At 40.9% G+C, this 22,399-nt stretch overlaps 1 protein-coding gene across 7 annotated transcripts in view; it reads left to right on the top strand.

The window, feature by feature from the left end:
* Positions 1-22,399, top strand: part of MFSD6 (major facilitator superfamily domain containing 6) — an 84,174-nt gene that overhangs the window by 42,882 nt on the left and 18,893 nt on the right. For all 7 annotated transcript variants that reach the window (XM_021074493.2, XM_021074490.2, XM_084997892.1 and 4 more), the window contains one exon: positions 14,071-14,168. In XM_021074493.2, coding sequence (XP_020930152.1) covers positions 14,071-14,168 — 98 coding nt within the window. The remainder of the gene's footprint in view (positions 1-14,070; positions 14,169-22,399) is intronic.

The raw sequence follows: 22,399 nt of genomic DNA on the forward strand, positions 1-22,399 counted from the left end.
TTCAGTCAGGGTTCATAGAGCCTCAGGGTCAGATCCTAATTGTGTTAGAGTGTGCATGTTAGTATTGAGATGTGTGTTGCTATGGACTGAATTATGTCCCCCCAAATTAACATGCTGAAGCTCTCTCCCCCCAATATAATGGTATTTGGAGTTAGGACCTTTGGGAGATAAGTAAGGTTTGATGAGGTCATGAGGGTAGGGCCTTCATGATGGGATTAGTGCTGTTTTAAGAAGAGACCCAGAGAGCTTACTCTCATTCTTTCTCTGAGCCAGGTGAGGACAAAGCAGGAAGGTAGCTATCTACAAGCTAGGAAGAGGGTCTTCACCAAAAACAGACAGTGCTGGCACCCTGATCTCATATGGCCAGTCCCCAGAATTGTGAGAATATAAATATGTGTTGTTTAAGCCACCCAGTCTGTGGAAGACTGAGCAGACTAAGACATGTTTCTAAACAGAGCAAGGAGAACCTGAGGCGGATATAGCTTAGGGAATTCCCAAAGAATCTAAGAGTCAGAGGACACTAGACTAGAAGGGACCTGTGGCCTGACATGGGGATAACAGCTGGAGTGGGTCCAGCAGTGGCAAACTTATTTTTCTGCTTGTGTACACATTCCTGGCAGCATGTATATTGGGTTGTTGGGTGGATATACCATGAAAGCCTAGGAAGGAACAGATTTGCTATGATTTGCCTACAATCCAACCTTCAGAGTTGTGGAGCAGGGAGTCAGCCCCCGGCCTCTGGCTTATAATTGCCATGCTCTTTTCAATTTACCAGATAGTAATGTTGGTTTTCATTATAGTAGATGAAGACTAGTGTCATTACTATTTCATTTCTCTTAACTAAGTTATTATTAATTACTATTACTCTTACATTAAGTTATTACAATTATGTTATGCTTAGTTCTGTTAATGAGATTTTGTTGGAAATCTAACAGTTCGTTTCAAGGTAGAATATTATAGGTATTCTAGAATGGATAGAATGCCATTCTAGGCAGAATGGTAGAATGGTCATTAATTTTTTTAAGGTAGGGAGTTCCCTTCCTGTTGTGGCCCAGCAGAAATGAATCTGACAAGCATCCATGAAGATGCAGGTTTGATCCCTGGCCTCGATCAGTGGGTTAAAGATCCAGTGTTGCCATGAGCTGTGGTGTAGGTCATAGATGCAGCTTGGATCCCGGGTTGCTGTAGCTGTGGTATTCGTCAGCAGCTGTAGCTCCAGTTTGACCCCTAGTCTGGGAACTTCCATATGCCTTGGGTGTGGCCCTAAAATTTTTTTTTTTTTTTTTTTGTCTTTTCTAGGGCTGCTCCCACGGCATATAGAGGTTCCCAGGCTAGGGGTCTAATCAGAGCTGTAGCCTCCAGCCTATGCCAGAGCCACAGCAACGCAGGATCAGAGCCATGTCTGTGACCTACACCACAACTCACGGCAATGCTGGGTTCTTAACCCACTGAGCAAGGCCAGGGATCGAACCCACAACCTCATGGTTCCTAGTTGGATTTGTTAACCACTGCGCCACGATGGGAACTCCAAAAAAAAAAAATTTTTTTTTAAAGGTAGAGTTGTCATTAATTTTTGTGTATGTGAAAAAGAGCACCTTTTGAATCTCTGTTGGTTTCCCTCAAAGTCTTACACTCATGATGGAGGAGGCCCTGCTGATTGTGGAAGGGGAATGGGCTTTGACGGCAGAAGACCTGGAGTTGGATGTGGGGTGGAGAGTGTGTGCCCTTCCATGGCTTCTGCTCCTTACCCAACTCAAGCCAGACAGTCAGCGTCTTATTATTTGATTTCAAAGGCTGCTTGCTTGATGCAGCCCTTGTCCTGCCCACAGGTGGAGGCAGAAATCCTGGCCCACCTTGTATCCTACCTCAGCTTTGATACCTGAGGTTTCTGGGGCTACCTCAACGGAAATGGCCTTCTGGCCTATTTCATCTGATAATGCAACATTTTGCTTCTCAGTAAGTTTTTCCTTTGTGATCCAGGATATTGGGCAGCTGTTGAGTGGCATTTGTTTTTCTGCTTTTCTCTTACCTCATTCTTAATGAGGTAATGAGTCATCAGAGTTTAAAATGTTAACCATCTTCTAAAGTCAACTCAAACATACACCCAGCTTCTTAATCCAAGTGCACATCTGCTACCAGAAGCATAACTACACTGACAGGGCTAGTCCCTGTTTCCACTGGTCCAATCCAGAGGCGTTTCTTCAAGCCACTGTCTGGGTGTGACTTCATGCCAGGGCCTTGGAAAAGGAACATGGAAAAGGAACGTTGAACAATGTTATTACCTACCTAAAGAGCCATAGGGCAATGGACAGGTGACCCTCCATTGGCCTCCTAACTTTGTAGCCCCATTCTTCCTCTCTAGACTTCTGTTCCTTGTCTCTGTGAAATAAGAGGGTTGGACTTGATGTTGTGGCTTTGTCTAGTTCTGACTCTATGGATCTAACTTTCTACTTTAGTTGGTTTCCGTATGTGAAAAACCACACATCAGATCTCACCCCTCCCTGCCCACCCTGCTGAGGACTCAGGCTTTGAATGGTTTCTGCTGATAAGTCAGAGTACACAAAGCCATTCATGCCAGGTCATCCATGCTGTGCCATGACAGCAGACTGGCTGATGACCATAGCTGGTGATAGGGGATGTGATTTATGATAGCAGTTGCTGGGATCTGTATACAGAATTTTCTTTCTGCAAAGCCAGTTGTCTTGAGTGGAAGTTAGAACCCTAACCCTTAGACATTTCTCCATGTGCTGGCTCAGACAGAATTTGTAAACGACGTGGCTGCACTTAGTGAAATATTTTCACTGTATTGTTTAATGGTAGTTTCCACATTTGCACAATGTGTGGCAGTTTTTCTTGACGTGAGCATTTGACCTTTTCAAAACCCCTGTAGCATAACCAAGGCAGTCGTGATCATTCCTGCAGAAAGTCCACCTGCAGTATGCCTGCGTCCCAGATTCCACCGCTTCAGCCCAGATACAGCTGTACATTCTGCCTGCTGCAAAAGCAAGTTAATTAGTGCTGTTTGTCAAAGCCTTTCATTTTACGTCAGCCCCTAGAAAGGTAAACAGTGATCCCCTAGAGAACGTAAATGAGTAAATACAGTCAGCTTGGATGTGCAAAATGCCAGCGGTCCTCCTCTAAGGGTGCAGACTCACTCTGACTCTAGAGGCCCAGGGTAGCTGCCGCTTGTATCAGAGGCTCTATTTCTGGACCCAGAGTAAATCGCTCTTGAGTAAACAAGTAAAAACTAAAACTGGCACGCTTTACTAAATTTTGTTGCATGTTGGAGTTGCAAGTAGCCTTGGGAGTCATTTTTGTGAGTTGAATTGTGTCCCCTGAAAATTCATATGTTAAAGTCCTGACTCCCAGGGCCTCAGAATATGATGGCATTGGGAAATAGGGTCTTTAAAGAGGTAAATTAAAATGAGGCTCTCAGGGTAGACCCTAATTCCATATGACTGGTGTCCTTATGAGAAGAGGAGGCTGGAACACAGACACATGCCAGGGAAGACCATATGAAGACACAAGGAGAAGGTGGCTATCTGTAAGCCAAGGAGAGAGGCCTCAGAGGAAACTGATCCTGCCAACACCTTGATCTCAGATGTGCAGTTTTGTTTTTTTTTTTTTTAATAAGAAAATGAATTCTGTTGTTTAAGCCTCCCAATCTGTGGTATTTGTTACAGTAGCCCTAGCAAAATAATGCAGCCAGGTAGGCCTAGCTTCATCCCAGTTTGGAGTCTTTTCTCCCTAATCCTTGGCATATGGTTACTTAGCCTTTGTTAGCCCCTTCTAGTGTGAAACTTGCTACCTCACAAGGTAGCTAAGATCTTGTGTTCCTTAGGACTCTTTCACCTGAGGTGGCAGAAAACTGTACCCAAAGTGGCTTAAGCAAAACAGGGAATATATTGTCTAGCAGGTGGTCTTAGGTGTGGCTTTAACCAGGTCTCAAAGGATGTGATCAGAGCCTGCTCTCTCCATCTACTAGCTCTGTCTCCTTTGGGTAGACTTCATTCCCACGTCCCAGGTGGGTCCAGGCTCATATCTTCCCAGGGTCAAGTACAGCTGCAAAGAGAAAATGCTGCATTCCTTGTTTCTACTCAGCAGCCGAAACAGTATCTTTTGTACTGAGTGCTCACAGGTATGACTTTGGGTTAGCACAGCCCACTCCCTCTTCAGCCAAGAGCCCTTCACATATATGAATGTCCCTCCTACAGCTTTGCTTCTCCAGTTCCCTCGGGGATTTTCCCCAGAACATCCTATCCCAGACTCTCCCCCCCTCCTTTTTTTTTAATCTTCCCCCACATTCTGTTCTGACTCCTTTCTTTCTTTTCTTTTCTTTCTTTCTTTTTTTTTTTTTTTTTTTTGCCAGTGATCTGTAACTCACCCACTTCCTGCTGTGGTCTGGCCAAAGTCAAGAACAGTGGGATTATTATGTCCTTTTGGGTTTGGTCATGATATTCCTTCAGCCTGAATTTTGATGAATTTTAGTTCCCTCAAATGTAGCTTAGAGTCAGCTAAAACTTTTGGGGCCTTTTTCAGATTAATTGCTATGACATGTCAGTGATTCTTGCCGGAAGTTATAGAATTTGTATTTTATGTATATCTTAGGCTGTTTCATGGAAATATTTTAGACAAAATCTTGCTGTGTGTGTGTTTGGTCATTTGACTTGTACCCAAATGGAAACTATAACAAAAAAACAGCATATTGTATATTTCAAGAAATTGAGTTCCATTTATCAAGGTTCTCTTTTGTTTTAAAATCCTTATTTTTTAACCTAGCTAAGAATATGAGACAGATAAACTAAGAGAATAATGAAGAGATATAAATATGGCCAGGAACCAGCACAGTGACCCAGCTGATGGTTACCATAATTATACTCTTAGCTTATCAATCATTTAGAGAGGAAAGATTTGAAGGCAGCCAAATAAAGAATGACTTAAGATCAGCAGAGACTGAGACTTCACTTTTACCTTTTCATTTTCTAGCAGAAAAAAAGGGAAGGAAATATTAGTAGCTGCAGAAAACATATATAACAAATGAACATTTCTTTCCCCACATTTACTCTTCTGACCTATAGCAGGGTTCTTATGCTTTTTTTTTTTGGTCTTTTTGCCTTTTCTAGGGCCGCTTCCTGCAGCATTTGGAGGTTCCCAGGCTAGAGGTCCAATCAGAGCTGTAGCTGTCAGCCTACGCCAGAGCCACAGCAACTCGGGATCAGAGCCACGTCTGCAACCCACACCACAGCTCACAGCAACACCGGATCCTTAACCCACTGAGCAAGGGCAGGGATCGAACCCGCAACCTCATGGTTCCTAGTCGGATTTGTTAACCACTGAGCCATGATGGGAACTCCCTCTTATGCTTTTTTTTACTAAGATGTGTCAGTGGCCTCTTTGGTGATAGAAGCTTGGTGACTTCAGGGTCTCTATTGGTGATCCCTTTGGCTAAGTTGTGGTCAGTATGGGAGTGCCTCTGTCTTTGGGGTTTGTGGTTTACGTGCTAACTCTTATTCTTCTGGTGAGATAGGCCTGTGGGTACCCAAGAACCTTGTTATCTGCTTGTGCACATGTGTTGAGCATCCATTGCATGGTGCTGGGGGATGCCCTAGATAAGCAAACTATGGTCAGCTATTCACTGAACTATTGCTGCTCCACATAAATACCTGAATAATTATCTTCAAGCATAACCTATTAACATTAATCAAAAACATTGCCAAATGTGGACATCCATTTTTTTTTGTCATCCTAGTTCTAGGCCTCTTTTATAAATCGGTTCATTCTTTTACATACTCATCACTTATTCCTATATCATGATCAATATCTTATCTTGGTATATATATACTTACAAATACATGTGCATACATACACATATACTTACAAGCATGATATGTACATAGTTTAAATTTATATCCTGTTCACCCCCCTGGCACTTAGCAACAGAATATGTTCAATTAATACTTATTGAGTGATGTTCTATTTAAAGTGTTTATATTTTCTCTCTGGCCATGAATATTTATTGAGTGCCTGTTATGTGTCAAGCCCTGGAGATAAATCTGAGCCAACATAATATTAAATAGACTTCGCCCTTCTTGGAGAATACAGTCAAGTTGTTGCTGTATAGTTATGACTGAGACAAGGTCTGTGAGGAGAGACACATGATGCTGTGATCACATGTGAGGAGCTGAGTGAGATCTGAAGGAGGAGCAGGTCATCAGGGCACAAGGAAGGATGGGTGAGGACAGTGGCCCAGTGGGCCCGTTGGGAACTCCTGTGGCTGGGGCACAGAGGGCTAGGCAGAACGTTGTGCCAGACAGGCTACAGAAATATGTTTTGTAATAGAATCTTATTTCTGCTAGCAGTTTTGATGCAAAGGTTCCCATTGTATTACATTTAATACTTACTGATGATCCAGGTGGCTCTTGAAACAAAGGAGTACTTTGAAGTTTCTCTCTATAGACTGCCATTTGCTTTGTCCAGAAAAAAACATGATCACGGCGATACGAAGTATTTCATGTGCCTATTTGTATGACTGTTTGACGTATGCCCAATCTCACCACAGATTGAAAAATGAAATAATGCTGAATATTAATTAGGCTGGGATGTTGTATTATTTCTAAACTGAAATAGAAATACAGATCATGATCTCTTCGGGTTGGAGAGCTTGAGTCAAACATCACTCGTCGTTTACTGGGCCTGCTCATGCTACATGAACCACAGTGACTGATCTCTGTGAAGGTGGATGTATACATGGGGAGAACTTCACAAGTGTGGAGGATACTCAGTAAAGTCGCTCCCACTCTTGGGACAGTCCCCCAGATACCTCCCCAGAGCCCATCAGTGGTATGAGGCTCTAGTGTCTTCTTTCAGAGATAGTCTGTTCATGTGTCAGTGCACACGTGTATGTAACTCTCCTTCTCTGATGATTAGGATAGTAAGATGATATTAACATACTTTACTTATTGTTCTGCAGTGACTTTTAGGTCATTTCAGGTGACAGCATCAAGTAATTTGTGGTGGTTTGATTAGAAATAAAACATAACATATTCACAAACTTTAAACATTTTAAAACACAAAAATATTGCTAATCTTTTGATACAGGGCCAGACCTTTTCCTTGAAAACAATTCTGCTATTGGGGTTGCACCACACCTGTAATCTGTGATTTCCATTAGTTTTGATTTCTTTAGTGTCAGACATGAGCTTAAAAATACTTTCAAAACAGATGATCTGAGTACAGAATTTTTTAGTTTTTTTATTATTTGAACCTACGTTTTTTATGGTCGATTTCTCATGCTTAATTTGACCTTTTTTCCATCTTGTAAACCTTTATTTTTGTGTGATTATCTAAAACTATATAAGTCACTCTACAAACTTAAAAGAAATAGACTCCTTAGACAATGCATGGTCCTGTAATCACAAATCTCCAAGATAACCATTGATTGTTGGTATCTGCGTCCTTTTAGATATGTTTAGGTACTAATATGACTTGAATATGGAGACACACACATATACACACATTTTATGGCACAGTGACCATGAAGCCATTGTTTTAAGAGATTTATCTAGTGGTTCCCAACAGGAGGTGTTTAGAAATGTGGGTGGGGTATTTTCAGTTGTTTCAGAATCCTAAACATTGCACAGTGAATGGGTGGGTCCCTATGGTAAAGAATTATACCATCCAAAATCTTAGTGGCCCATTGTGAAACACTTTTCATGAGAACAGTGCTTCTTTTTGTCCTCATGTTTTATCAGTTTCTGTAAGATGATATTAAATTACATCACTATGATTCATTGAGCACTTGAGCAAGGCTGAAACCTTTTGAGTAGAAGATGAAAAGGACCCAGTCCTTGCCTCCTAGGAACTCAGTCTTCTGTGTGTAACACTTGCATACTGTGCTCATGGAAACAGTTTAACAGAGAAACAGGGAGACAGATCTAGGATCATTTATACCTGGGGACATTTGAAAAGGTTTCTTAGAAGAGATGAGCCCTTGTAAGAATAGAACTCTCACTGTCAGAGGTACTAGTGCCCAAAGTTGTGTCTTGGAAAAAGGAAGAGGTGTGTCATTAGTTCTGCCACTTCTGGGTAAGCACTGAGCCTGAGCGTGGGGTTTGGCAGCTCCTACCAAGTGGTGCTCTGGTCACTGACTCTTGGCCACCTCTCCGTTCTCTGTCTAGTAGTTTTTGCTGCCCCTGTGGCATGAGAAAAGTGTCCTGTGATGGTATTTTGGGCCGCTTTTCTTTGGGTGGGAAATCCAAGAAATGTCAGCTAGGATCCTTTTAAGCCAGCTGGCCCTGGGAGTAGGACACAGGATGGCAGGCAATGCCATGGAGAGGGTAAGAAAGGGGAGGCAAGATAAGAGATTCCAGACGGTGACAGTAAAACCCTATTCTGCTAGACAGGGGCAGAAGAACCCTGGGAGGACCCCCACAGTGACATTACATCATGGAGGCTGGTAGGGAGAAGGGGGAGGGATATGGAAAGATGAGAGTTTTCTAGACTAAAATTTAACTCTTCAAGGCTTCTATTTAGTTTTCTTCTAAAAAATTTGAATATATATTTTCATTTTGTTTTTGGTCTTTTTTGCTTTTTAGGGTTGCACCTGAGACATATGGAAGTTCCCAGGCTAGGGGTTGAATCAGAGCTGAAGCTGCTGGCCTATGCCACAGCCACAGCAACACCAGATCTGAGCCACATCTTCACCCTATACCACAGCTCACGGCAACGCCAGAACCCTTAACCCACTGAGTGAGGCCAGGAATGTAACCTGCGTCCTCATGGATACTAGTCAGAGTTGTTTCATTGAGCCACGACGGGAACTCCCAGATGTTACTTTTTGAATCTCCGTTTGTTGCTAGCCGGTCTTCATCTCTGCCCAGCCCTGGAGCAACGTGTGTGTGTGTGTGTGTGTGTGTGTGTGTTGGAACACTGCGTCTTCATGCCCTGGAGCAACGTGTGTGTGTGTGTGTGTGTGTGTGTGTGTGTGTTGGAACACTGCGTCTTCATGCCCTGGAGCAACGTGTGTGTGTGTGTGTGTGTGTGTGTGTGTGTTGGAACACTGCGTCTTCATGCCACAGCGTATTCAGTCTCCATCTGCAGACACTCCACTTCTGGTTGATTAAAAAAAACATTCCCATCCAGGGTATTTTGTTTTTATCCAGTGCTTTTTTCTCTTCTGAGGAACTGTTCTATTTCTCCATTAGAGACTTTGCAAAATACTTGCTGCCAGTTACTCACTTGGCTAAGAATGGGTTTTCTTTACATGGTGGTGCTCTTTTGTCTCAAACATCTGAGAGCATGTAGGGTAATCTTCCTGGTCCTTCTCTGCTGCTCGTAGCTTGAATTGTCTCTGCAATAGAGAATAATTTCCATGTTGGATCTGGGCTGAATGAGTTCTCTCATCTCTTCATAAATCCTCAGACTTTGCCCGTTCTTCTATCTTTCACATGTCCTCTCTGTCTGCAAACGCTTGAGGTTTTATGGTTAACCTCTATTTCTAGTGTTTCCTCTGCCTTTGACCATTTACTTCTAACTCAGGTGTCCTGGAACCCCTAGGGGTAGTGAGGAACCTCTACCTCTGCTGCCTTAGCACTTTGTGCAGATCTCTCAGGGTATTGTGTTTACACGTTTGCTTCTGTGTCTGTCTCCCCACCAGACTCAGTTCCTTGATGGCAAGGGGAATTCTCTTCATTTTTATTCCCTTTTGGTCCAGCCTGGTGTGTGGCACATAGTGATACCTCAGTGTTTATTGAGTGCAATTCATGGTCTTTGTGGTTTAGAAAAGTTCTCAGGGGGCATTCAGCCCTATTATAGGTGGTTTAAATGAGAAAAGTAGGGCATCATAATTAACCCTCACTCTATTAGGACTGCAGGATGACTCACAATTCTATCTATATCTTGAATATTATCTTTCTGAAAAAAAAGTACCAGTTTTATTATAAGATAATCACCAGTCAACTTATCCTGCCAATACTGTGGGTTGTGGTTTTGTAAGAAATTGGAATCTCATAAGCATTCTCCTATCATTGTATTTTGCTCAAATACAGAATTAAGGAATGACAAGAGTTGGGTTTTCCACAGTGTAGTGTTTTCCGTTGAATCATTTGCTCTTTACCAATTTTGTTCTTTATAGATAAGTTTTCGATACCACCTGTTCTAAAACTGACTTTATTTCCTGTCTACTTTTATGTTTACTGAACTCTTATTGTGAAATAGAGAAGCAATGATGTTGTTTCTGAGCTGTTTCACCCTATAGGTATTCAATAGTTCTTTGTATCTCGCCGAGAGGCATTTTTCAAACTATTTTTCTGGTGTCTTAATGCTCAAGAAGATTCTAGGATCCCAAACATCTGCTCTATATTCAGCATAAAGAATTTAGTTGTCCATATGGTGATCTGGTAAAGCATAGGATAAACTCCTTTTTCTTAGCAAATTACGAGCATGTATTTATTTGTTAGGGCTGCCACAGCAAAGCACCACAGACTGGGCAGCTTACAAAAACAGAACTTTATTTCCTCCCAGTTCTGGAAGCGGAAAGTCCAGTTCAGGGTGTTGGCAGGATGTATTTCTTCTGAGGACTCTCCCCTTGGCTTGTCTCCCGGTGTCTTCACCAGGTCATCCTTCTGTGCCCGTCTCGTCTCTCCTAATCTCTTCTCATCAGGACACCACCCATAGAGCATCATTGTGCCTTAATTTCCTCTTTAGAGGCCCTGTCTCCATATTTAGCCAGACTCTGAGGTACTGGGGCTTGAGACTTAGAACTTCAGCATAGGAATTTTAGCGGAGTGGTGGGGATGGGATTCGGCCCGTAACAGCGAACGATATGGCAGTTTAAGTGTCCTCTTCAGATATTGAAGAGATTCTTAGGTTGCTGCAATACTTTTTAGTGACTTATTCAGTAAGTACATGTCTACTTCTTTCCTTTTCCATAGATTAAAGTGCTGTCTTCTTTTCTACTCATAATTTTACCCATGCTGATTTTTTCGAAGCCACTGGCTTTCCCAGAATGGGTGGTGAGGAAATGCGAGTACTTCTCTCTTCTGGAATTCTGGGATGCAAGTTTTATCAGAAAACAAACAAACAGACAAACAAAAAAACAAAAAAAACAAAAAAAAAAAAAAAAGAGAGAGAGAGAGAGTTCCCACTGTGGCGCAGCAGAAATAAAACCAACCAATATCCATGAGGATGCCAGTTTGATTCCTGGCCCCGCTCAGTGGGTTAACAATCCAGCACTGACATGACTGTGGTGTAGGTTACAGATAAGGCTCGGATCCTTCATTGCTGTAGCTGTGGTGTAGGCTGGCAACTGTAGCTCCGATTTGACCCCTAGCCTAGGACCTTCCATATGCTGTGTGTGTGGCCCTAAAAGCAAAAAGAAAAAGAAAACAGAAGGGTACTTGGATACTTTTCTCTAAAATAATAATAGTAATAATACCTTTTATTGAGTGCTCATCATGGACAGTTCACTGTGTTGTCATTGTCACAACAAGTCTGCAGAGTCGATGTTATTAACCTGCCTGATAGATGAAGAAATTGAGGGTCAAAGAGATAAAGTAACTTGCCCTGGATACTTGTTAATTTTTGCTTTCTTCTTTAAGGCACCTGTTTGGTCCTAAAGGACTATCAGTTATGAGGTGAGAAATGTGGAAGATAAATAAAAGATATATAAGCTCATAGCCACTGGGCTTCTTGGCAGCAATCTGAGACCTAAATAAAGGTCCCAGAAGTTACAGACTCCAGGGGCTGAATTCCAGTGGGTAGAGGGTTGAAGGCACCACACAGCCTACCTCCTAAACTGGACTCGTTGGCTCCGGGTTACTTTAGGCCAGGACCTGGGAATTATGCCCTGGACTGAATAACGGTTGTCATTATAACCCTGATTGAGACGTGGGCTCAAAAGAATGGTTCCATATGGGCAACATGAACACAAGAAAGATGCATTACCAAATTTCTGTGACGGGATTATGGGCAAGAATTACCAGGAGCTGCTTGGAATGAACTAGATTAGTGGTTCTCCACCTTTGGCTCAGTATCTGAATAACCTGGGAACTTTCAAAAGCAGTGTCTGGGTTCCAGTCTTAGCCTTAACTGAAGGTGGCATGGGTCTTGGCATCTGTCATTTTTAAGTTACTGGAGTAAATCTGATATACAGCCATAGTTAGTAAAGACTAATGAGCTAGGTCAGAGGTTGGCAAGCTATGAGCCAGGGGCCAAATCTGGCCTGCTGCCTGTTTTTGTAGGGCCCAGAAACTAAGAATGATTTCTTCACTTTGAAGTGGTTGAAAAAAATCACAAGAAGAACACTATTTTGTGACACATGAAAATTATTTGAAATTTAAATGTCAGTGTTCATAATTCAAATTTTATTAGAACACAGCCATCTATGCTCCTCCATTTACATACTGTCTGTGGTTGCTTTCATGCCACAGTGGTGGAGCTGAGTAGTTGCAAGAGACCCACGTGCCTAAACTATTTACTGTATGGCCCTTTATAGAAAATGTTTGCTAACCCTAAGTCAGGCTAAGTTGACTCAACAGAGCTGCTTTAGAACTTAGAAGAAAATCTGTTTGTGTAACTTGTAAGTTTGCATAATGGTTTCTCTTTTTCTTGCCATGCCCATGGCATATGGAAGTTCCTGGGCCAGGGATGACATCCAAGCTGCAGCCGCAACCCACGCCACAGCTGCGGCAATGCTGGATCCTTAACCCACTGCACCACAGCAGTTGTGTGTTTTGCATATTAATTTCCTGTGGGCTTTTTGTTGTTGTTGCTTCCTAGCAGAGGGACCCGGATTGATGGATTCATAGCAAGTTTGTTCAGCAGATTTTTTTAATCATACAGAACTGAAACAAAATTTTTCCCTCAAAACACACCAGTGAAAAGAACATGATGTCCACAGACTATAACACAGATTCTTTCATTGTTGAAGATCTCCTAAATCCCTTCAAATATTAATTTCCTATCCCATCCCCATTCCTTCAACCCTGCTTTTTTAAATTTTTTCCCATCTTCTGTATCATGTATGCAGTTAATATGCCTCCAAGTATTTTCTTTCCTTAATCCAGTGCTGGAAAAAGAGGACACGGTTTTTTGGGATGATTTTAATATGAAAATACAGTTGAGAAGGTTTAGAAGAATATCACCGAATGTCAAACTGGTTTATTTCCTTTGCATTCTAGTTTTCATCCACTTGGATTTAGTGAACAAGGAAAGTATTAAGGTTGGGGAAATTAACAGAAAATGGAAAACAACCAAGAAAAAGAAATCCCATAGGTTGTGTTTTATGAAGAGAAGTAGCTGCTATTTGCTTCCAAGCCAGCCCTTCCAGTTCAGAATGAGCGAGATCGTAACCTTATACTCGGATTCACCACTTTGATTATGTTTTCACTCATGATTTTGGTGGTGGGTGTTGTGAGGGCAAAAGCTAGAGGCTGATACATATATTTATCAGTTTTGTAAGCATGTGATATCATATTATGGATTTTTTTTAACAAATAAAGTTGTATCCATTGAACGGAGACGAAAAAGCATTTGATTTCCAAATAGTTTATTATTCGTCACTGGATTATAGTTTTCAGTGACCTTGAGAGTCTCCTTGGGAAACTACTTGGTGTCTTGGGTATTGCAATTGTGGCCACATATTCACATGTTCTCATTTTTATCCTGTCCTTCCCCCATCATAGTGAAGTGGCTATAATCCCACGCATATTTACCCTACAGCCACCTGGAAGGAAGCCAGCAATGTCATTAGAGATGGCAGTGTGCCCAGACTATCTTAAAAAAGCATCATCTCTGCTACCAATTAAGTTTCAGGAAGGGTGATGTTCGCTTTTATATTAACAAGCATTTGGAAAGGCTGAGAGTAGATGTATTAGAAGCAGTCTTCTTATTCCTAAGAGTTCATGGTTAAATTTAATTGTCCTTTAGCTTCCTCATTCCTGAGTTTGGGACACTGTGTACTGGTTGATGGATGTTTTCAGTGGGGGCTGGAGGCGGGGGGGAGTGGGGGAGTAGGTGATATTTGCATATTTTGTATCTCTACCAGAGCCTTAACGTATTTTGCTTTTTTAGGGTTCTATACATTGGCCTGGCCTGCAATACAGCTCGCTATATTTATATTTCCTACCTGGAAAATGCCTGGACTGTTCTCCCCATGGAAGTTCTTCAAGGTAAGTTAACAGCTGGTACTAGAATGATTTTTCTACTTGACTAAGTTATGATTACATGAAAGTTCAGTGGCCTTAGGTATCTGATTCTACAAAGGCAGGGCAGACCTACCATTTAATATGATTTTGAAGTCGTCGTTAAGGAAGAAGTGACGTAAGGGGGGCTGGTTCTTGAGTTACTCAGCATGATCGTGTTTGTTGAGCCAAACAAAGCTAGGTTTGTCCCACACCCTTGTGATTAAACAAAGAAAGAGGAACTCTGCAGTAAACTCTTAGGTACAGTTGTTAGGTGTACACATCTAAAGGTGGTTTTAAATATAAAAGAATTTATCTTTTAAAGCTTTTGCTGGGGTTTTTTTAGGTTAACATACAGAAAAGGTTGTCATAATTATTTTCTTTCCTCAATTACTTGTATCTCTTCTAGTGATTTTTAAGTAATTTACAGTCAGACTGTTGCTGTCCCATGAACCTTTAAAATCTTTGTTCACATATTCTGACCTGAGTTCTCTCTGCTTCACCGGACTCTTTCCCTTCAACATAAAGCTTTGAAAAAAATTTCTAGGAGGCTCTTGCCTTGTAGCTTAAGACAATGAAAGCATGGCTTTTTATTCATTAGTTCATGTAATCCAGACTATATCCTGAGAAGCTATGCTGCAGCTTGGCTAAACCATTTGGTGATTGGCATTATGATTAAAATAGAGGCTCAGGACTACATTAAGTACAAGTTCACTAGCTTTGTAGATTGCCATTATCATTTTTCCGAACCCTGAGGATGCAAATGCAGCACAGTCAACATAATTAATTCTTGGTCGTGATATCTAAGATGAAAACTCACAGTTGTACATCAAACAAAAGGTATGAAATACAAGCACATTCACCAGATTCCATTGTGGCAATGAAAAAAAAAAACCTATCCTAATTGAGAAGAGATAATTTATACTCACATTATAATTATAAAATTCAAATATATACACACTTTAAAGGTGCCTCCTCCCCTCAGATCCAATGCAATGGTGTAATTGATGAAAATTTCTTTTATAAATATATAAAAAAGGAAATTTGGTTTTAAAATAAATTATTGTTTGTAATATTTAGAACTCTGGAAGAGTCTTGAGGTGGGTCACACATCTCAGCATTGTGCCATTTAAGAAAAGCAAAGCACAGGAGTTCTCATCGTGGCACAGAATCTGACTGGGAACCATGAGGTTGCGGGTTCGATCCCTGGCCTTGCTCAGTGGGCTAATGATCCGGCGTTGCTGTGAGCTGTAGTGTAGGTCGAAGACGCGGCTCGGATCCCGCGTTGCTGTGGCTCTGGTGTAGGCTGGGGCTACCACTCCGATTAGACCCCTAGCCTGGGAACCTCCATATGCCGTGGGAGTGGCCCTAGAAAAGGCAAAAAGACAAAAAAAAAAAAAAAAAAAAAAAAAAAAAAAAAAAAAAAAAAGCAAAGCACAGAATATAAACTGCAGGAAAGAATTGTGTAATAACAAAGTATATGCCACACAGTTCTTAGGGCTTCTCACCTCTAATTCCTACTCCGTTCTATGAAGCAGGATGCTTGCCTGATTTAACTGCTTTATTTATTGGTGTGACACTGTGTGCAGACACTTACTAAAAAAAAACTGGTATACCTACTGTAATTATACATGCATATACCTTTTTCTCCTTTTAATTTAATATGAATTAAGTGAAAAAGGATGGTTTGTATTAGTGACTTAAGAAATTAGCGCATGAGAGAAGCTTTTTTACAAAAAGATTAAAGACATAACGATAGAAGAACTTTTAAGAGGGGAAAAAACACTGTTAAAATAGAAAAATTCTTTTTTTCCTATAAATTTATCAAAGATGTATTAAATAGCCACTGAGAGGCAGCATGCTGGGTGCTTGGAATGTAATAAGAAAAACAATGTATTAACTTAGCCCTCAAGGTCTCACCACTGTTCTGGAAGCCAGATGTGTCAACACATAATTACTACACAGTGTGTTAGATGGAATCAGAAAAATGTGCCAGGTAACAGAGAAGAGCTCCATGGAGGGAATGATTAACTTTGTGAGGCAGAGAGTGGGTGGGCAAAGGTATCATTAAAAGATCCCCCAAGGAGATCACAGATGAGCTGGATGTTCAAGGGTGACCAGGACTCCCCCTGGTGGCCTAAAGAGAAGCGGACCTTTTGGCTTCAAGGAGAGCCAGTGCACAGCCATGGAGAGCGGACCCGCATCTCAGGGAACCTAGGGCTGATGGATTTGTAATCCCAAGCTGCTGACCCAGCACGTATTTTCATGATATGTCTTATATGCACTTCCAGACAGTTGTCTCTGCTTCCCGTGGCAGGTGACAGTTTATACCTTTGTGTTTCATTCTGTATCCCCGGTGCCAGTAGAAACCTAGTTACTCATCTAAAGAAGTGAAAAGGGGGAATCTATAAATACAGAGCATCTCCTTGGCTAACAGAGGGCTCTGTGATGAGTTCCAGGGAGCTCTCTGTGACTCACACTGGAGGAGACAGTTCTGTTCCTGGCAGAAATGAGTGCTGACCTTCTGTGTCAGGCGCTTCTCTTCATGATGCTCCATCAGTGAGATCTGGGTTAAGATTTTGATGAAAGATAGTTTTTTAATGTCACCAGCCAGTAGGAAGGCCTGAACTGATATTTCTGAAGCTTTACTCCCTTATTTAATATGCCTCTTCAGCTGACTGAGAACCATTTCCTTCCTCTCATATTCTAGAAGAGCATGGAGAAATTATGAAAAGATTACTGTGCAGCCCTTATCTGACAGTGGAAATTCTAGCCATGATCCCAATCTGTTATCATCCATATAGGAAAGTTCTTGCCTGGCTTAATCCTGGAAATACCATTAGCTTGCCACATGAGTACATAAGATAGACAAATGCTCTCAGTTTATTATTCAGTGGGTAAATTAGCTTACAGAAGTTGCTGGCGTTACTGTTAAAATTAATCTTTAATCAGAATAGTCTTATAAATTGTAATAGAGCAGTTTTATCCTTTATCACTCCTGTGCTTTGCAATTGCTGAAAGTTCTTATATATCCTCTCTTACACTTTTTGAATTCTGGTCCAAAAAAACATGCATGTAGGAAGATGTATTATAAATGCTTATTATTTGATTTCACAGTCCCCTGCAAAATGTACTGTAGTTGAGATTTTCTAATTATTAAAGCTTTTGAATGATACAGGAAGTTCTATCACAGAAACTTATGTGAAGAAAAGTTGAAAACTAAATTTAAAAGTTGAATCTTTAATATAGCTTTTTTCCTAGCATATCATCCTGCCATCCATTACACGTTTGTAAAATCATCAGTGTATTTTAATCTTTTACATACTTATGCTCAGACCTCATTCTATAAATTATTTGACACAGTTTACCAAGATATGCAGTAATCTGGAAGCCATGAAGTGCTTAGGCTTAAATTACGCTACCTTGTATTCCAGCTCCCCTACCTATGAGCTGTGTGTCTCTGGGTGAGCTGCTTAATCACTCTAAGCCTCTTAGACTTTTCTGCTACAGAATAGGCTGATATGAACTTGAAATAAATAATCTATGTGAAGTATTTAGCACATTACTAGGAACATAGTCTCCAATAAATGTTAAATACTATGCAATAAAAGTAAAATTTAAAATAATAGTAAAAATCAGGATAAGGGGAAATATAAAAGATTCTACTCTAAAAAGTTAAATTGCAACTATGCATTAAAGCCTGGCCATAATGACGAGTCAGTGCATACTGTTTTTATTTATTTTTATTTAATTAAATTTATTTATTTATTTTTGCTTTTTAGGGCTGCACCTACGGCATATGGACGTTCCCAGGCCATGGGTCAAATTGGAGCTACAGGTGCCGGCCTCTGCCACAGCCATAGCAACAGCAGATCTGAGCCTCGTCTGCAACCTACACCATAGCTCACGGCAACACAGACTCCTTAACCCACTGAGCAAGGCCAGGGATCAAACCCGAAACCTCAAGGTTACTAATCTGATTCATTTTCACTGTGCCACATTGGGAACTCCCCAGTGCACACTGGTTTTAAAGTTATCTTTGGGGAAGAGAAATTTTTACTGGCTCCGCTCTAAAAGCAGTTCCCATGTGTGGCTTGCTATGGGGAAACACTGAATGTGTAGCACATAGTATTGTCAAGTCTTGACATTAAACACAGGCAGTTTAGGCTGGTGGTCTCATAAAACGCTGTTTTAAGGTGTGCCAAGGCTCTAATGCCAGCATGTAAAATTCACGAGCCCTCTCCTCCGACCATGGTTGTTAGTTTCTGACTTTTTTTTTTTGTAAGAGCAACTTACTTTTTTTTTTTTTAACTTGAGAAGTGAAGCTTATAGAAACTTCATTTCCTCTTCCCATTTTTACTCCTATGTGGAGGTTGGAGGTTTTCTCCATCCTTAGCCAGAATATGTTTTATCCACAAGGGCTTTCTTCCTTGTATCCCAGCACTCAGGCCTACGCCTGCTTAGTTTCATTTCAGCTTCCCTTTGCTCAGCTGCCCCTTATGTGTCAAGCCCTGTGCCGGATGCTGGATGTGTCTGCTCTTCTCAAGGAGCTAGGTCTGTTCCTACTTCAGGTAAATCCTGCCCCCTTCCACCCAGCAGACTGTCAGCTTCGTGGTGGCTGAGGACGTGCTCTGGATATGGTCATAGTTTCCCCACAGAGCAGGGGCTCTGGCACAGAGTCTGGGTGCTCAGAAAGTGCTGTTGAATGAAGGTGTAAAGGAGGTTCTTGCAGTGCTGCACAGTGGTGGGTGTGGGAGCATTGATTGCCATGTGTCTCATATAAAGTCTCTTTCATGAGACACACAGAAGGCTCATGAAGCTGCTGCTAGGTCCATCACTCTTTGTTAGGTCCACTGCTGTTGGTGGCCCTGACTTTGGCAGAGATACTGGCTTTCTGTTCACCTGCTATTTCCTTTTCTTCAGGGACACACAGCTGGACGCCACTTGCAATTAAGTATGAGCATGTGACCGATTCTGCTCCATGGAATGGAGCAGAAATGATGGGCCGTCTCTATAAACGCAGCCCATAAAATCTCTGATGTGCCATCCTCTCCTCCCTCCTCCACTGTGTTTTGATACCCAGGGTAACCAAGTGTGGGAGATGGCAGAGGTCCTGCTGCCTGGGCCCCTGAGTGATAAGTCAAAGCGGCTACTCCTCCGGTCCCTTTCCCATTGGACTTTATATGAGCAAGAAAAGAAAACATTTAATGGGTGAAATCACTAAGATTCTGAGGCTTATTTGTTACAACAGTAATATTAACCAATATTGACTCCTTCTTTTATTGCCTGTGCAATGGAGGGTTTTTTGTTTTTTTTCTTTTTTCTTTTCCTTTTTTGAGACTGGTCTCTTACTGATTTTCAGTAGGTTAATCTTTCAGAAGATTTTTTGATCTCAGTATTTGAGAGGTACATTGAACGAATTGAAATGTATGCTTTGGTCCATCAATGGAAAAATTTTGTCCCAGCTGACTCAGTATGCCAGTGCTGAAGGGGTAGGTATGTTTTGTTCAGTAAGCACAAGTCAGAGCAAGAAAAACAAAACAAAAACCAGTCCTAGTTCCCCAATGCTTTGTCAGTTCTCACTCCTCCTAGCCATTATGACGTGATTTCCCCAAGCCCTTTTATGTTTTACAAAGAGCAGTCGTCTGCTTGGAAAGAAAGGACATTTTCTTGTTCCTACATGCCCTGTATTGCAGAAGAGCATTCTCGTGGGCCAGGACTGAACAATCTAGAAATTTACATTACAGAATCAGGTACATATAGGGGATATTACAAAGAGTTATTTGGGGCATATAAAAACTTGATAATATATATGATGCGAACTCTTTTAGGAGGGAGGGGAAGAAGGTAGTAAGAATATACATTTTTAAAATATTGACAGATTATTGGAGTTCCCGTCGTGGCTCAGTGGTTAATGAATTCGACTAGGAACCATGAGGTTGCAGGTTTGATCCCTGCCCTTGCTCAGTGGGTTAACGATCCGGCGTTGCCGTGAGCTGTGGTGTAGGTTGCAGATGCGGCTCGGATCCCGCGTTGCTGTGGCTCTGGTGTAGGCCGGCGGCTACAGCTCTGATTAGACCCCTAGCCTGGGAACCTCCATATGCCGCGGAAGCGGCCCCAGAAAAGGCAAAAAGACAAAAAAAAAAGTGTATATGTGTGTGTGTATATATATATATAGATAGAGAGAGAGAGACAGATTCTTTGGCATGTTTGATTTCTTTTTTTTTTTTTTTTTCTTTTTCCGCAGCATATGGAGGTTCCCAGGTTAGGGGTTGAATCGGAGCTGTTGCTGCCAGCCTGCACAAGAGCTACAGCAATGCAGGATCCGAGCCGCATCTGCAACCTACACCACAGCTTACGGCAACGCCGGATCGTTAACCCACTGAGCAAGGCCAGGGATGGAACCCGCAACCTCATGGTTTCTAGTCAGATTCATTAACCACTGCGCCACGATGGGAACTCCATGTTTGATATTATTGAGAAAACCTCCCAGAGTAGATGCTTTCATGTACTATTGAATACCGCTAACAGTTTTATGAGGATGTATAGTACTTAAGCACCGAAGTTCCAAACGATAGACATGCCGAGTTCAAATCCTGTTCCACTGCCCTATTGTCTGTGTCACTTGGACAGAGCACTCTAACCTCTCTCTGCCTTAGTTTCCTTTTTGGAAAAATGAAGAAAAAACTGGTACTTATTACTGGGAAGAATAAATGAGATAATCTACGTAAAACACTTAGCATGGCTCCTGGTGGGGTAAGCTGCTCAAATAACTTTTTTAATGAGAAAAACTTCATGTTAATCATAGTTATTTCTTACAGTTTTAGGTTATTCAAATGTAGTGTATCCCCAAATAGTTAAAGTCTTAACAGTAGATGGCGTGAAAATATCTGTGAGTTTCTCTTAGGCTTTGAAGATAATCCCGAGGAGCCCCAGTAAAGGTATGAAAGGACCGAGAAGTAAGTTTTCAAGACCTGTGTGGTCTTCAAGAATCATTTATTGTCAGTTAACATATAGTGTTGAATCGCCACTCCAGTGTGTTTATTAAGCGTCTATTATGTGAATTGGTATTGAATTGCCACTCACAATTATCAGTAGTTTTGTGACCAGCAGCCAAAGAAGCGTTAACACAAATTGCAAGGGATAGTCAATTCATGTGCCTTGGTTACTGTGATTAGATTAGTCAGGAAGGTTACATCTTTTTATTCTTACTGTTTGATCCACCAGCTTATTTATTTCATATTAAAAAGATTTAAAAACTTATAGCTCTGGAGTAAATACATTTAGTCATGCCATCAAATACATTTGCTTATTTATTTAATCACATAGAGAATAATCATTCCCTTTTTCACAGTTCTCAAATGAAAAGAATGTAAGAGCATTTTCTTTTTCCTGCTTATGATATCTCTTACCCTCTAAATTTTGAAGGAAAGTTGTTTTATACCTAAAATATAATTTTACAAACTTAGAAAATGGTGGTTTTTTTTTAGATTTCTAGATTGCTTTATTATTTTAAAATTAGAGGACCAGAACACAGCTATAGTACAAATATTGGGAAGCATTTCAGATTATTAATATGATTACTAGAAGGCTGTACATTCAAGTTTAAGAACAAGAACCACAATTCCACAACTGTCTTTTTTATATAAGATATTATCAACCTAATTTGAGGAAGTGGTATGGATTCTCCAATTAATATGATATTTTGAAATAAGGTATTTCAGAGATAACAATTTTAATTCTACACTTGCCTTGGAAAATGTTGGCACATACAGGCATAGTTCTTCTGCTTTTAGAACCAGAGAAAAATTTTTTTCCTGAGTGCTTTGCTATTTTCCCCATCAGTTAATGCCCTGAGTTGCTTTAAAGAGTATAAAATGTAATGTAATAGAGAATGTAGTGTTCTCCATTATTTAATCAATCCCAAAAAGCCATAAGGAAACTCTAGTATTTTAACTATAGAGAATCTTTAATTACTGCCACTTGATACCAGCCAACACATTCTAAAGGTAGTTTAAAATCATCCTAATTTAAGTCATCCTGCTAGAAAATGCTTTAATTATCTTAGAAGACTCAAATTTTAAAGAAACCCTTAGAATTAAAAAAAGAAACCCTACTATTGTAAGACTTTTTGTGCATCCAAGCCTTCATATTTAAGAGAATAACTTCTAGAATTATATTTGATCTAGAATTATAGCAAAAATATATTTGTTACTCTT

Source organism: Sus scrofa, chromosome 15, assembly GCF_054392235.1.
Source record: "Sus scrofa isolate SSC_HxYL_T2T_F1_AM1 chromosome 15, Sscrofa_HxYL_maternal_Yorkshire_Landrace_v2.0, whole genome shotgun sequence".
NCBI lineage: Eukaryota > Metazoa > Chordata > Mammalia > Artiodactyla > Suidae > Sus > Sus scrofa.